Source organism: Heptranchias perlo, chromosome 4 (assembly GCF_035084215.1).
Source record: "Heptranchias perlo isolate sHepPer1 chromosome 4, sHepPer1.hap1, whole genome shotgun sequence".
NCBI lineage: Eukaryota > Metazoa > Chordata > Chondrichthyes > Hexanchiformes > Hexanchidae > Heptranchias > Heptranchias perlo.
In genome coordinates, this window is record NC_090328.1 from 85,541,801 (window position 1) to 85,556,089 (window position 14,289).

The 14,289-nt window shown below is 43.5% G+C and overlaps 1 protein-coding gene across 1 annotated transcript in view; it reads left to right on the forward strand.

Moving 5' to 3' along the window:
- The window catches only part of LOC137321079 (fibrillin-2), a 394,436-nt gene that overhangs the window by 291,475 nt on the left and 88,672 nt on the right, over positions 1 to 14,289 (forward strand). The window contains exons 37-41 of the mRNA XM_067983259.1: positions 2,767 to 2,928; positions 4,668 to 4,736; positions 7,229 to 7,354; positions 7,548 to 7,673; positions 9,905 to 10,054. Of these exons, the coding sequence (XP_067839360.1) occupies positions 2,767 to 2,928; positions 4,668 to 4,736; positions 7,229 to 7,354; positions 7,548 to 7,673; positions 9,905 to 10,054 (633 nt within the window). The remainder of the gene's footprint in view (positions 1 to 2,766; positions 2,929 to 4,667; positions 4,737 to 7,228; positions 7,355 to 7,547; positions 7,674 to 9,904; positions 10,055 to 14,289) is intronic.

Below are 14,289 nucleotides of genomic sequence, written 5' to 3' on the forward strand. Positions count from 1 at the left end.
TCTGCATTTTCCAACTAGAAGCAGCGTCACCAGCTACAGTGCCATAATCTTGCTCATGTGCAAACAATTGCTATTAATGCTGTGCAAACAAGTACAGTAATAGTGATTGTTGCAGCAAGATGTACAGTTGACTTTTTTTCTGAAACATGGTTTCAATATTTTTCCAGCCAGCACAAGAGAAATATTATATTTAAATTGAAAAGCTCATTTTAGGAAATTGCAGTATTCCCAGCAGGCAATTCAGTTGTGTCAGTGTTTGTGCATTGGGCTCTCCATTAGAAGACTCGAGTCTGAGATTCATCTCATACAGTTAAAAATGTTTTAACAAATGAATGTTACATTTTCTAAAGTAACATTCTACTTTTGGAGAGAGGGTAAATTTAGCAAGGCAAGGCTCTGAGCATTAGGTTTTGCTCCATGTGAATATAAATCGGAGAATTGGTGCAGAGGTTTCACAGTGCTTCCAATTTTACAGTGATTAATTTTAATGACCGGAAGATCATGAACTCAATGGGCCCGATTTCAGCACCCGCTATCGGGTGCGTTCTCGGCGGGGGGGCCCTCGAAAATCGGGAAATCCATGATCCCGACCGGATCCCGCCTCGATACCGCCCACTTCCCGGTTCCTCGCTGACGCGCCGGCGTGCACGCGCAGCCCCCGCTGGTGGGAATCCCGCAGGCAATTAAAGCCAGCGGGATGCCACTTGAGTGTATTTACTTAGCTATTTCAGGTCATTAACTGACCTGATTAAGGGACTATGTGGGGTTTTGGATCAACATGGGACTGTTTCCCACACTGGGGGAAACACTCCCAGATCAAATGGACGTGTTGCAGCTGTCAGCCTGTGGCAGCTGCAAAGGTCCATTTGACAGGTGGGGGGGGAGATCCTCACCCATTGCAGGAGGCCACTCTGTCACTTGGGACAAAGTTTGGCCTCCACCACCCTCCTCCTGACAAGAAAAGTCACCAACCTGCACACTTACCCCGGGGTCCGGAGACATGTACCTACCTTGCGGACCCCCTCAGATGTACATCTTGCGGATGGGGGCTGCCGTAGCTGCAGTCATGACCTCCTCGGAGGGCGAACAGCATCACCTGCCTCACCAGCCTCGCCATCCACGCCGTCCACCTCTGACACGTGGAGCTCCACAACAGAGTGCTGTGCCACATCCACCTGTACAGCAGGAGGGAGGGCTACCACAGAGAGAGATGCGTCGCAGAGGGCACTACCCTTGCCACAGGTTCCACAGACCGAGGCTCATCCTCCTGGACCTCTCTGAGCAGCAGTGCACATGGAGGCTCAGAGTCACTCGACATGTAGCCGTGGACATCTGCAGCCTCTTTCATGCCGAGCTGCTCCTGGCTGGCCCGTGCACCATCTTCCTACCTGTCGCTGTCAAAGTCACCACTGCCCTCCGAACTTCTCCCCCACAGCCTTCCAGGGTGCAACCGGGGACATCGCCGATGTCTCTCAGTCGTCTGCGCAGAAGAGCCCTGCAAATACACCTACACCCACTCTGCAGTGACACAATGTGTGGCATCAGTGGTGGGTCCTCATAGGGATACCCAGGAGCGGGTATTATTGCACAAACCGGACAGGATTCGCGAAGACATGGCAGTAGTGGTGCCAATAGAATGTGTGATGTGAGTTGTTCTGAAATTCAATAGAAGTAAGAACCATGACAAACCCTCAAACACCCTTGTGCATCCCCTTCATGCTCACGACACGTTTGCCTTACGCTGCCTACTGCACATTTGTGATGCATGCCCTGTGGCTGCAGCACAGGTGGTGGCAGGTTGAGTGAGGCTGGCCGTGAGAGAGATGCACGAGAGGGTGAGTATGGGATAGAGCCATGAGATTGTATGAGGATTGGGTTGCGTGGTAGTGGCGGGGTGAGTACTGGCGAGGTGAGTAGGTGCAGGTAAGATGAGGATGGGCTTTGAGTGGGTATGAGGGGTGATGTGACAGAGTAGTGTTGGCAGTGCCGAAGGAGATGTGGGGTGGGGGCAGTGATGTGGCAGACGGAGTGTAGGGGAAAGACTACGTGTACTCACTGTGGCTGACCTACTGAGGTCATTGGACCGCCTCCTGCACTGTGTGCAGGTGGGCGATATGTTGGTGGCGCAGGTGACCCCCTCTGCCACCTCGAGCCAGGCCTTCCTGGTGACAGAGGCAGGCCGCTTCCTCCCGCCCGCCGGGTGGAAGATCTCTGTCCTCCCCCTCCTCCTCACCCCATGTATTGATACCTGGGGTGAGGGATCATTAAACTGGGAGCAGCCTTCCCCCTGTGCTGCTCCATGCAGTCACCTTTGCTATTTCTTACAGCATCTGTCAGTGGAGGACTGCCCCTTTAAATAGAGCTCCTCCAGCTGACAGATCTTACTGCGCATGCGCAGCCCGCCCGACGTGCAGACCAGCAGCGGGGAACCCGGAGGAGCAGGTAAGTGGCTCCAATTAGTGCGTTGCCTGCTACGATCGCGCAGGAAACCCACTAATTTCTCCGGGCGCATCACCCACGCGCCCGCTTGCCCACCCGCCGAGAACCCGCACCCCTGGTAAAATCGGGCCCAATGAATCAGGTCCACCGACCTCTCTGACTGATTCTCCAATCCGTAGCACCTGACAAGTGAAATTCTATGCTGAGAACCTTGCCTGGCAAAATTTACCCTATAGTATGTATTTGATCAAAAGTCAGAAATATGTAGACTATTTTACATGTTGTAAAAGTTTTCTCAATGTTAATTTTTGTATTTGTTTGCTGTAGATACTCGTGTTGGGAACTGTTTCTTGGAATATGGCCAAAGAGGTGATGGAGGCCTGTCCTGTAGTGTCGATATTGGTGTTGGTGTTACTCGTGCCTCTTGCTGTTGCTCTCTGGGAAGTGCCTGGGGTAACCCTTGTGAAGTCTGTCCTGATGTCAATACAAGTATGTACACTCTTTCAGAGTGCATTTGTAGATCAATGAATATTAAAAATGATCCTTTAGCTCTCATTTGTGCTGATAGCCCCTTATATAAATATCAGTTGTTGGCTTGTTGCATCATTGAATCTTCTTCATGTATGATTTTGTAAAGTTTTTACTAATATATCAAACGGAGACCAACATTTATTTATCTTCCAATTACTGAGAATAACTAAAAGCAAGTTAGTATTTGATTATTGCTGTTCAACTTTAATAGAAGACATATTTACATGAAATGACTGAAGCACCAACAATCGGTCTAGTTTTCCAGAGGGTAATTTTCTGAGTTTGTTTGGCCGGCAGGAGCCTTGTCCATTGGCTGCGCGTATCAGGAAATCACAAGCACACTGCCCACAATTTTCCATCCAATAAAATGAATTGTGTGAACAGTGTTCAGAAAATTTCTCGATGTGTGGCAGGCAAGCAAAGCTTCAAACTCAGAAAATTGGCTCTTTACTGCCCTAATCACCAAATGTTGTGATACTATAGCACAAGCTGGATTATTCTTTTAACTCGATGATAATGAGTGAAAATTAAGCACTGCTAAATAAGGCTCATGTAAAAAAATTAGGCAGTAAACTAAGTGATCGGATTAGTTTCCACAAAATAAATGTTCCTGTATACATGGCAATGGAATAAGTTCTGCTAAGAATAGTACAGCTCAGTAATGGTCCTTCTCTTTGTCATATATTGTGCCCTTGGAAGCTCTTAAAATCTGTGAAACACAGTCTGGGAGTCAGCAGTTTTTCTTCTTCAATCATACAGAAATTGATAACAAAGTTATGTGAAAGAACGTGATTAACTAAAATCATGCATATATATATATATATATATAGTCATCTACTCTCAGAGGTCAATTATAGAACTATCTTCTGGTCTGGGCCCAGTTAGGTGTGCGTTTCTGGCATGTTGTTGTTCCAAGATTCCAGGATTAGATAATATTAAAAACATAGGAATTGCTGGACCTTCTACCATCTTGATAGTCCCATGTTACAATGATATTCAGGAACTAGTCTCCATTTTATTTTGGAAGAATGTCTAAAATTGAGATGTAGAAAGGGTAGATTAGTGAAAAATCACCTTTGTGAACTCACAATGTAAATGATGTGCTTGGCTTCGTCTACAGAGGGCCAGAGAGAAACAAATGAATTGGCAATAAAAGATACATGATGGAACGTAACTTCAAATTGGTTACCCGCAAGTCTGAACTAATTCAAAGTTAGACTTCACAGTAGTGTTAAAATTAGCCATGCAGCCAAGTACCTGGTAGAGAGTTCACATTCTAATCAGATACCAACGATTTTGATGGGCATTATTGAACAATTGATTCAGCCTGATACTTTGGAATTGAAATCGCATTGTGCAATATTAGTAATGAGCACATTAACATATATCTTTGAAATTTCTTTGTCTACTACCTAAAAAAGGTGTAAACCCATTAAACATTTTGTTAATAAAGCACTCAGGTAATTTTGTACAAAATGATTTTTTTAATATCGCGGAGTGATTTCAACCCTTTTGAATCCAATTTTGGACTCCTGAAAATTAAGCAGAGAGTCTACTTTAATCTATTGTTCTAGTACACTCTGCTATAATTATACGTAAACCACAAGGTGAGGCATTGGTACAGAAAATTATACAGAATTCACTTTATCCATTTGCCAAATAATAACTTTAAATGCATGTGCTATTTATATTCACAGCTGAATACAAGACACTTTGTCCAGGGGGTGAGGGATTTAGGCCCAACCCCATCACTGTCATCTTAGAGGGTAAGTACGTGGATATTTATAGTCGTGTAGAAACATTCCATCCAAATGCCCAAAGTACTCGGGCCTTGAAAATCTCCTGGGGGCGCCTAAATGTGCCTGCCCAGGTCCTCCACTGCTGACCCTGCCAAAGTTCACAGAGGAAGATCCCTTCATTTCCATACCAATGGCAGGCCCCCACAAATCTATGATTGTCACCTTGTTCCACAGGCCACAAATTGCGGAAGAGTTCGCCGATTCTGTAGAATCACAGAAAGGTTACAGCATGGAAGGAAGCCATTCAGCCCATCGAGTCCAGGGGAGGGGGGGAATGGTGGAGGGAGCGTACACCAGAGCCCCCCCAGAAAGAAATTAAAAGTGTCTCCAGTGGTCCCCTTTGTAACGGGTTTGCATTTAATTTAAAAAAAATTAAATTGTACTTTTTATTTTCTTCAAAGCATCATTGCCACAGTCCCTGCCTGAACCCCAGGTGGGGTCCATTTCTACCTTTTGGCGGGTCAATATGCCTGGTCTCCCCAGGTGTACCGCTATCAATCCTTCTGAGGAATTTGCAGAGCTAGGGAGTCCCTGTCCCTTTCCCCCCCTGCGTCAGTGGCCTTGTTTAGGGTAGGTGGAGGCTCTGCCTATAACAGGCCATTCAGCAAATTCCTGGGGAAAGCCAAAACCGAGCAGAACTGGATCCTGGGCTAATTTGCAGCTCTACCAGTACACTCCTGTGAGGGTTACAGCAGAAGTGCGCTGGAAGAGCCATTCATCTTTGGCCCATTGCAACCTAAAATATTTGCCATCATTCCAATTCCAATTTCTGCTGCCTGCACAAAAGGGAAATTTCTCATACGTTAATTCAGGATTTGGGCCTTAACCTTACAGAGTTCTTTCTAGAAGGATTTCCATCATGGAGAGAATCATTGTTTCACTTTAACTAGTTATATATTTATTTAGAGGGCTTAAGGATCTATTTTTCTCTTCATGTCTTTTCTGTTAGTGAACACAGGTCAATGGATCGAAATCTTTTTCAATAACAGATCGTGAATATAAATTGTAATTTCTGTTTGCACTTACTGTATTTTTCCATTAACTGAATAATGTAGCTATTGACTCGTGCAATGTGACTACTTTGCCTAGATTACACATATTTCTATATTTACAGCCCAAATTGCACTATGTGCACATATGTACGTCATCACGTACTACCCAACCTCTATTCCTTTTATCTTTAATTTTTGTGTAAATTTTTTACTTACCATGATAAGGGATGGCAGTATTAAAGCATCAAATATTTTCTGTTTCGGGCACCCAGTTTTGGAGAAGTGCACTCTCTGGTCAGTTATAGCATGATTAGATGTAGAGTAAAGCTCCTTCTACTCTGTCTCAACAATAGGGCTGGGATTCCTCCTGTTGACTTTCTCACTTAAATTATTGATATTTGGATAGAAAAAGAGGGGGATAGTCATGATGCTTCACAAAATTCATCCTCAGGAAAAAAATTACCAAAAGTGGGCTCAGCAGTCATTACTATTTAAGACAGTGAAAGGTATGGTTATGTGTGTTTTTGCCATTTTGATACAAGTCTTTTAGCATCTGTATTGCATTTTAATATTAATATTTAAGTTTTTGAACATTTTTTTAAAATTGTCTGTTTAGATACACAGACACAGAGACCTATTTGTGTCCCTGTTTTCAAGCAGGAACAGGCGGTAATGCAAGAAAAATGACAGTGCACCTCTTAACGCCCATTTCTGCTGCTGATCCGCCCACTGTCATTTCCATCCAGTCCTGGACATGGGCAGCCAGAGCCTCATTGAGGTATGCAAATTGGGGTCCTATGAGGTACATGGGACCCCCCCACCCCGTGCAATTTCCAGGTACCAATGGCCAGAGAATGTGCTGTGCATGCTCCATCCATTGGTACTTTGCGTAGAGTGGCCTAACTAGCAGTCCTCAAAGGGACCGCAGCAGGTGCTCAAAAAAACAGTAAGAGAAAGCTTTTAAAATGATTCTTGTGGCATCAGAAGAAGCATTAATGCTCTTCCTGGCCCCACAAAAACCTTCTCATGCACTGCCACTGTTGCCCTCTTCCCCACGGCTCCACTTCCAGCTTGGTTCTGCAGAGGAGCCATTGGATTTCGTCACCCCCACCTTCCCCCCCTCCCCCCCCCCCCTTCCCAGTCAGTGAGCTGCCTGTCGGCGCTGGTTCAGCTTTGGCAGCTTGTCGAGATTATTCAGATGAGGTCTGGTAATTAAAATGGTTCAGGCCTCGCCCCGATTCCATTGGTAGGCAACACTCTCACAACACTATGCCACCTGCCCAATGGAATCGGACACATGAAAGTTCACCCCACAGAATCTAATTTTTGTTCTGTGTATCCAGATTGAATGCTATCAAATTCAAACAGTTCAAAGAGCTGACGTGGATCGGTGACAATGTTTTAGTGAGGTTGTGCCGCTTGAGATGTGCTTTGTGAATGATTCCCTGGCTGTGTTTTGCTTCTCAGATATTGATGAATGCCAGGAGCTGCCGGGCCTGTGCCAAGGTGGTAACTGTGTCAATACTTTTGGCAGTTTCCAATGTGAATGCCCAGCTGGCTACTACTTAAATGAAGACACCCGGATCTGTGAAGGTGAGGTACAGGCATATTTGGAAAGGAGTGGTCAATACCTGGAACATTTCAGTTAAATTCCGGTTTGTTCCAAAGTAAAATTTTTTTTAAATGCATCAATGTAGTTGATTAAAAGGGAAAAAATAATTGTTAGGGATCTAAAGTATGCATCATATTCCCATTAAGAAATAATCCACTGTGTGTGTTTTCACAGATATTGATGAATGTGTCACTTACCCTGGTATCTGTGGACCTGGAACATGTTACAATACCTTGGGTAACTACACCTGTGTCTGCCCTCCAGAGTACATGCAGATCAATGGTGGAAACAACTGTATGGGTGAGTCCTGCTGGTTACCAATCCTTCAAAGTTCAAAGTTGTTGAATTTACAATGCGAGTCTGATAAGATAGCATCTGAAAACAATTTTTCTTCTGTGGTTTTCTCAAAAATACGAAAACGCACATCATCATTTAACGCATTGGAACGAGGATTTGTTATTGTAGATGTCAAGGAGATAATCAGTGATCCAGTTTGACTTTTAAAGTTCATGGCCTTTAACCTCAAGTACTTCCATCTGTTAAGTAATGTCCCGATTGCAGTGATGTTCTTGGCAATTATCTGAATCTGGATGAATGCTATCTCAGGAAGCAAAGTCAGGACATATAGGGGATAACTTTAATCCCCAAGAACGGGTGGAATGAGGGTGGGTGGGAGTGGAGCGAGACCGCATCCCAGCTCCAACACATCCACTTCTGCATTTAACCCAGGCATGTTTGTAAGCATAAGCACAGCAGACACCAGGAAGTACCGCCCCCACATAAAGCCAGCGGGCCGATACTTAAAGGGGCAATGTAACACTTGAGGTACTTAATATTTTGTGTATTGGAAAACTTAAATGAATTTAACCTTACCTGTTCAAGTTTCCCATCGCTTCCGATTCATGTCAGGTGAAAGCAGATGGAAAGGGCCGGATCCATGAGCTGAGTGCCTTTATTGCATTGCTTGTGGGCCCGAAGGAGCAGGAATGCTTCATCCAGGCCCAACAATCTCACTTGGCTGACGGGATCCCACAATGGCCCGAACCCCCAACCCCCTAATGCTGGACCCCCCTCCTCCCCCGATGCTGGCTGACACCCCCGATGCTGGCCGACCACCACAATGTCGTTGCTGGCTGACCACCACAATCCCCGATGCTGGTTAACTACCCCCCTCCAAATCCCCGATGCTCACTGACCCCCCCCCCCCTGATGTTGTCACTGGCTGACACCCCCAATCCCCGATGCTGGCCGACTGCCACAATGTCGTCACTGGCTGACCACCACAATCCCCGATGCTGGGTGACTCCCCCACCCACCCCCCCCACTGATCTCCGATGCTGGCTGACCCCTCCTGATCCCCGATGCTGGCTGACCCTGGCCACCCCCCCCTCCCAATCCCTGATGCTGGCTGGACACCCCCCCCCCAATGTCGTCCACATTCCCCCCCTCCCCCACTCTGATTTTTTTGCAGTGACGATAATCTCTCTCTCTCCCTCCTGCCCCTCCCTCTGATTTGCAGCTCCTTTCAATCCTGTCCTGGCTGCCTGGCGTGTGGGAAACCCGGAAGCTCAAATACTCACCTTTAATTGAGTTGTGATCGCAAATTGTGACATACTCAATTCGCTTCCAGGTTCCCCATGCAGATATCAGCGGATACGTGGGGTACCCGGCTCCGAGTGAAAGTTATGCCCACAGTTCTTCAGGAAATTGGCACTTTCGCACCTTTCCTAGAATATTTAAATTTGAATAATCTCTTGATTGCAGCTGTATTCCACTCTCAGGATCAAGACTATTCAAAGGTCAAACATGAAGATAAACATACGAATTAAGAGCAGGAGTAGGCCATTCGGCCCCTCGAGCCTGCTCTGCCATTTGATAAGATCATGGCTGACCTGATTGTGACCTCAACCCTACTTTCCCATCTACCTACTATAACCTTTGACTCCCTTGCTAAAGGAAATACAAGGCAATTCATTATAACAAATATTACAGATGTACATAATGAATATTTTAGTTAATATTGTATTTCTATACAGTTCTCTTTGGATTTATATGGGAGTGTTTTAAGGGAGTGAGTTTGATATCCAAATTTCATGAAACGTAAAGATTTTTGAGGCATATTACTTATGTTAACGTATGAATTAAAGACACTACACTTGCAAATAAGAACAAGTGATGTATCTTTATTCTTATGCTATGAAGAGAAGCCAGCTAGTAAAGACTAAAATCTGCCCCAGTGTGTTTAAACAAATGTTGAAATTAATTACACTCCCCACCACTTATATCATCCACATTCATCATGGACAGCCACCTCAAGCTTTTCTTGGAATTCCCAGTTATATTGACATCTAATAAGAGTGTTGGCAGTACATGATTGACTGGCTGGCTACAAAGAACAAATCAGTTGGAATGTGTTGATCTAAAGTCCAACCTAAATGTTCTGCCAACAAATGTAAGATCAGAAATATTCCAACAGACATTTAAACCGCACGCCAGGCTTTGGATTCTCATACCATATTTTCTTTTTCCAGACATGAGAAAGAGCTTGTGCTATCGACATTACAACGAGACCTGTGAGAATGAGCTCTCCTTCAATCTAACCAAAAAAATGTGCTGCTGTTCTTACAATGTTGGCAAAGGCTGGAACAAACCTTGTGAACCCTGCCCAACGCCGGCTACACGTGAGTCAACACCACACTAGCCACCTGCCTTCCACACTTGTCTTGTCACCCAATTAATAAAAGCATAATATTTGGTTAAAAAATTTGAATCTTTCCCACTCAAGCACACTAATGGATGACTTTTAGGTAAAACAGGTAGTTAAAAAAAACAGCTTATGGAACATTCACAGCACTTGGAAAATTGAGAGAAGGAAAAGGAATTTACTTTTGAAATAATGAAAAAAGATTTTATTTTTCCTCGCAGTGGGTTCATCACTGGGCATAGTGGCTGAAAAACCTACTGATGATTGTGAGTTTCCTCCTGTAGAAATACCTCAAATGTTGAAATATGGACATAGTTACACAGCTACTTTACTCATTGTGCTATCTATTTTTACCAGCTGCCCCTGGATGGAGCGAGCTATCTGGGTGCCTCCTAAAGCTAAAAGTACTGTCTAGCTAGCCACTGAAATTCACTGCTTACATAGACAGATGGTCAAAGAATTAGTTGTAGCCTATCTCTTTGTTCTTGCTATCCCTCAGAATAGCAACAAGTATTGAAGGCTACAACCTGTTGTGTTGCAGAAACAAAGGGTTTACGGTTGTCATTCTCAATTTGAGCTGATACAAAATAAGAAGATTGCAGCTAGCTCAAAGCAAAAGTATTTTGTAACCAGCAAAGTCTTTGGTTATCATCTTCCACCTTGAGAAACGAGAAGTTGCTAAGTTTGAATAAAAAGCAGGTAATGTTGACTCTGGAGCTGGTCCTTGAAGCAGTCCAGAGGATATCCAGGAGAGCATAGGTTGAGATGAATGGTGTCATTAAAAGTTTCAGTAGCTGACCTCTCACTTAGTTATTTTCTTTCCTCAGGTTTCTATGAGCATTAATGACGATCTCCTAGGTTTTCAAATTAGCATTGTCGTCAAAATAGAAATCCAATACATCCACACATTTAAATAATTCTGAGAAGCATTACACCTAGTGTGAAATTAAAACAAAATGTTCACTTTTGGTGTGTTAATTAAACTAAGCTGAATTAATCAGAATGAAATCAACATTTTCACAAAGTAGCTCTTTAATGGAAAACAGTAGTGGACTTTAGCAGGATTACCAAATCGACGTGTCCTTTGTTCTTGATTAGTGTATATTTTGGAACCGAAGCTACCCAAAATATAGTGCTCAATAATTCAATGAAAACACATTTTAAAACCAACTCAGTTACATTTAATTGACCAGAAACTTGTATTGCACCTCCATTAAAGTTGATTCTTTGGAAGCCAAGCAACTCAATCCTCCATCTAGTGTAAAAGATAGCCTCCTGGTCTGACCAGAAACAAGAGCTCTCTGTGTAAGCCATGGACCCCATGCATTACAGCATCGTATATTTGACCATGCAGAGAAGGAGCACCAAAAAACACCAAGATCACAAGATGAGTAAAGAAGGCTATTTGGCCATTCATAATTGATCCATCCAGAGAGATCTTAACATCCCTCATTGTGACATCCAGTTGTTCCTTAAATGATTCCATGGTTTTTGCCTATTCCACACGTTATCACTCTTTGTGTGAAGAAAAGTTTCCTGATTTTAGTCTTAAAATTACCTTTTACTAATTTTAACCTGCGTCCCCTTGACTTAGTTCCGCAGTTTCATTTAAAGTAATATTCTAGGTTAACATTTTCTATTCACATTTTTCTATTTTTTCAGATGCCTCCTTTCTAACCTTAAAAGCCCAAGCTTCTGCAGTTTTTCCTAATAACTCAGATTCCTAACACTAGGGATCAGCCCCACCCTTCTTCTACGGACTGTCTCTAGAGCTCTTGTTTCATGGCGACCAGAACTGGATGAGTATTCATGAGCTTGTTAAGTTTCTACACTGATGTGAATGACAGGACTTCATCACATGAACTCTACTCCCTCTGTTTCAAAATGTTTATTCTGTCAACTCATCTAGATAAGACCATGAAGTTTTAAGAACATAAGAACATAAGAAATAGGAGCAGGAGTAGGCCAATTGGCCCCTCGAGCTGCTCCGCCATTCAATAAGATCATGGCTGATCTGATCCTAACCTCAAATTTAAATTCATGTCCAATTTCCTGCCAGCTCCCCGTAACCCCTAATTCCCTTTACTTCTAGGAAACTGTCTATTTCTGTTTTAAATTTATTTAATGATGTAGCTTCCACAGCTTCCTGGGGCAGCAAATTCCACAGACCTACTACCCTCTGAGCGAAGAAGTTTCTCCTCATCTCAGTTTTGAAAGAGCAGCCCCTTATTCTAAGATTATGCCCCCTAGTTCTAGTTTCACCCATCCTTGGGAACATCCTTACCGCATCCACCCGATCAAGCCCCTTCACAATCTTATATGTTTCAATAAGATCGCCTCTCATTCTTCTGAACTCCAATGAGTAGAGTCCCAATCTACTCAACCTCTCCTCATATGTCCACCCCCTCATCCCCAGGATTAACCGAGTGAACCTTCTTTGTACTGCCTCGAGAGCAAGTATGTCTTTTCTTAAGTATGGACACCAAAACTGTATGCAGTATTCCAGGTGCGGTCTCACCAATATCTTATATAACTGCAGCAATACCTCCCTGTTTTTATATTCTATCCCCCTAGCAATAAAAGCCAACATTCCGTTGGCCTTCTTGATCACCTGCTGCACCTGCATACTAACTTTTTGATTTTTTTGCACTAGGACTCCCAGATCCCTTTGTACTGCAGCACTTTCCAGTTTCTTGCCATTAAGATAATAACTTGCTCTCTGATTTTTCCTGCCAAAGTGCATAACCTCACATTTTCCAATATTGTATTGCATCTGCCAAATCTCTGCCCACTCACCCAGCCTGTCTATATCCCCTTGTAGGTTTTTTATGTCCTCCTCACTCTCTACTTTCCCTCCCATCTTTGTATCATCTGCAAACTTTGATATGTTACACTCGGTCCCCACCTCCAAATCATTAATTTAGATTGTTAAGAGTTGGGGACCCAGCACCGACCCCTGCGGAACACCACTGGCTACTGGTTGCCAGTCCGAGAATGAACCATTTATCCCAACTCTCTGCTTCCTGTTAGATAACCAATCCTCCACCCATGCCAGAATATTACCCTCAATCCAGTGATTCTTTATCTTGAGCAATAATCTTTTATGTGGCACCTTGTCGAATGCCTTCTGGAAGTCTAAATACACTACGTCCCCTGGTTCCCCTTTATCCACCCTGTAAGTTATGTCCTCAAAGAACTCAAGCAAATTTGTCAGACATGACTTCCCCTTCGTAAAGCCATGCTGACTTTGTCCTATTAAATTATGTTTATCCAAATGTTCCGCTACTGTCTCCTTAATAATAGACTCCAAAATTTTACCCACCACAGATGTTAGGCTAACTGGTCTATAATTTCCAGCCTTCTGCCTACTACCCTTTTTAAATAAGGGTGTTACATTAGCAGTTTTCCAATCTGCCGGGACCTTTGCCGAGTCCAGAGAATTTTGGAAAATTATTACCAAAGCATCCACAATCCCTACTGCCACTTCCCTCAAGACCCTAGGATGTAAGCCATCAGGTCCAGGGGATTTATCCGCCTTGAGTCCCATTAATTTACTGAGTACCAATTCCTCATTGATTTTAATCGTATTTAGCTCCTCCCCCCCCTAGAGCCCCCTGTTTGTCCAGTGTTGGGATATTCTTCGTGTCCTCTACCGTAAAGACTGAAACAAAATATTTGTTCAGCATTTTTGCCATCTCCGTGTTTCCCACCATTAATTTCCCGGTCTCATCCTCAAAGGGACCTACGTTTGCCTTAGCCACCCTTTTTCTTTTTATATAACTATAGAAACTCTTGCTATCTGTTTTTATATGTTTTGCTAATTTATTTTCATAATCTATCTTCCCTTTCTTAATCAATCCTTTAGTTACTTTTTGCTGTCTTTTGAAGAATTCCCAATCTTCTATCCTCCCACTAAGTTTGGCTACCTTATATGTCCTTGTTTTAAGTCGGATACTATCCTTAATTTCTTTACTTAGCCACGGATGGCTGTCATTTCTTTTACACCCTTTTTTCCTCAGTGGAATATTTTTTTTTTGAAAGTTGTATCATTCAAGGCAAAGTGGTTAACATTTTAAAAAGTTCTGAAGTGGAGCTTGCACTGGCTTAGGCTGACGGCCTCTTTCTGTGCTGAAATTTCTGTGATTTAAGCAGTCAGATGGTTAATTCGTGCAGCTAACTTAATATGGGCTGTTTCCAAGTTAAAGTCCCAGG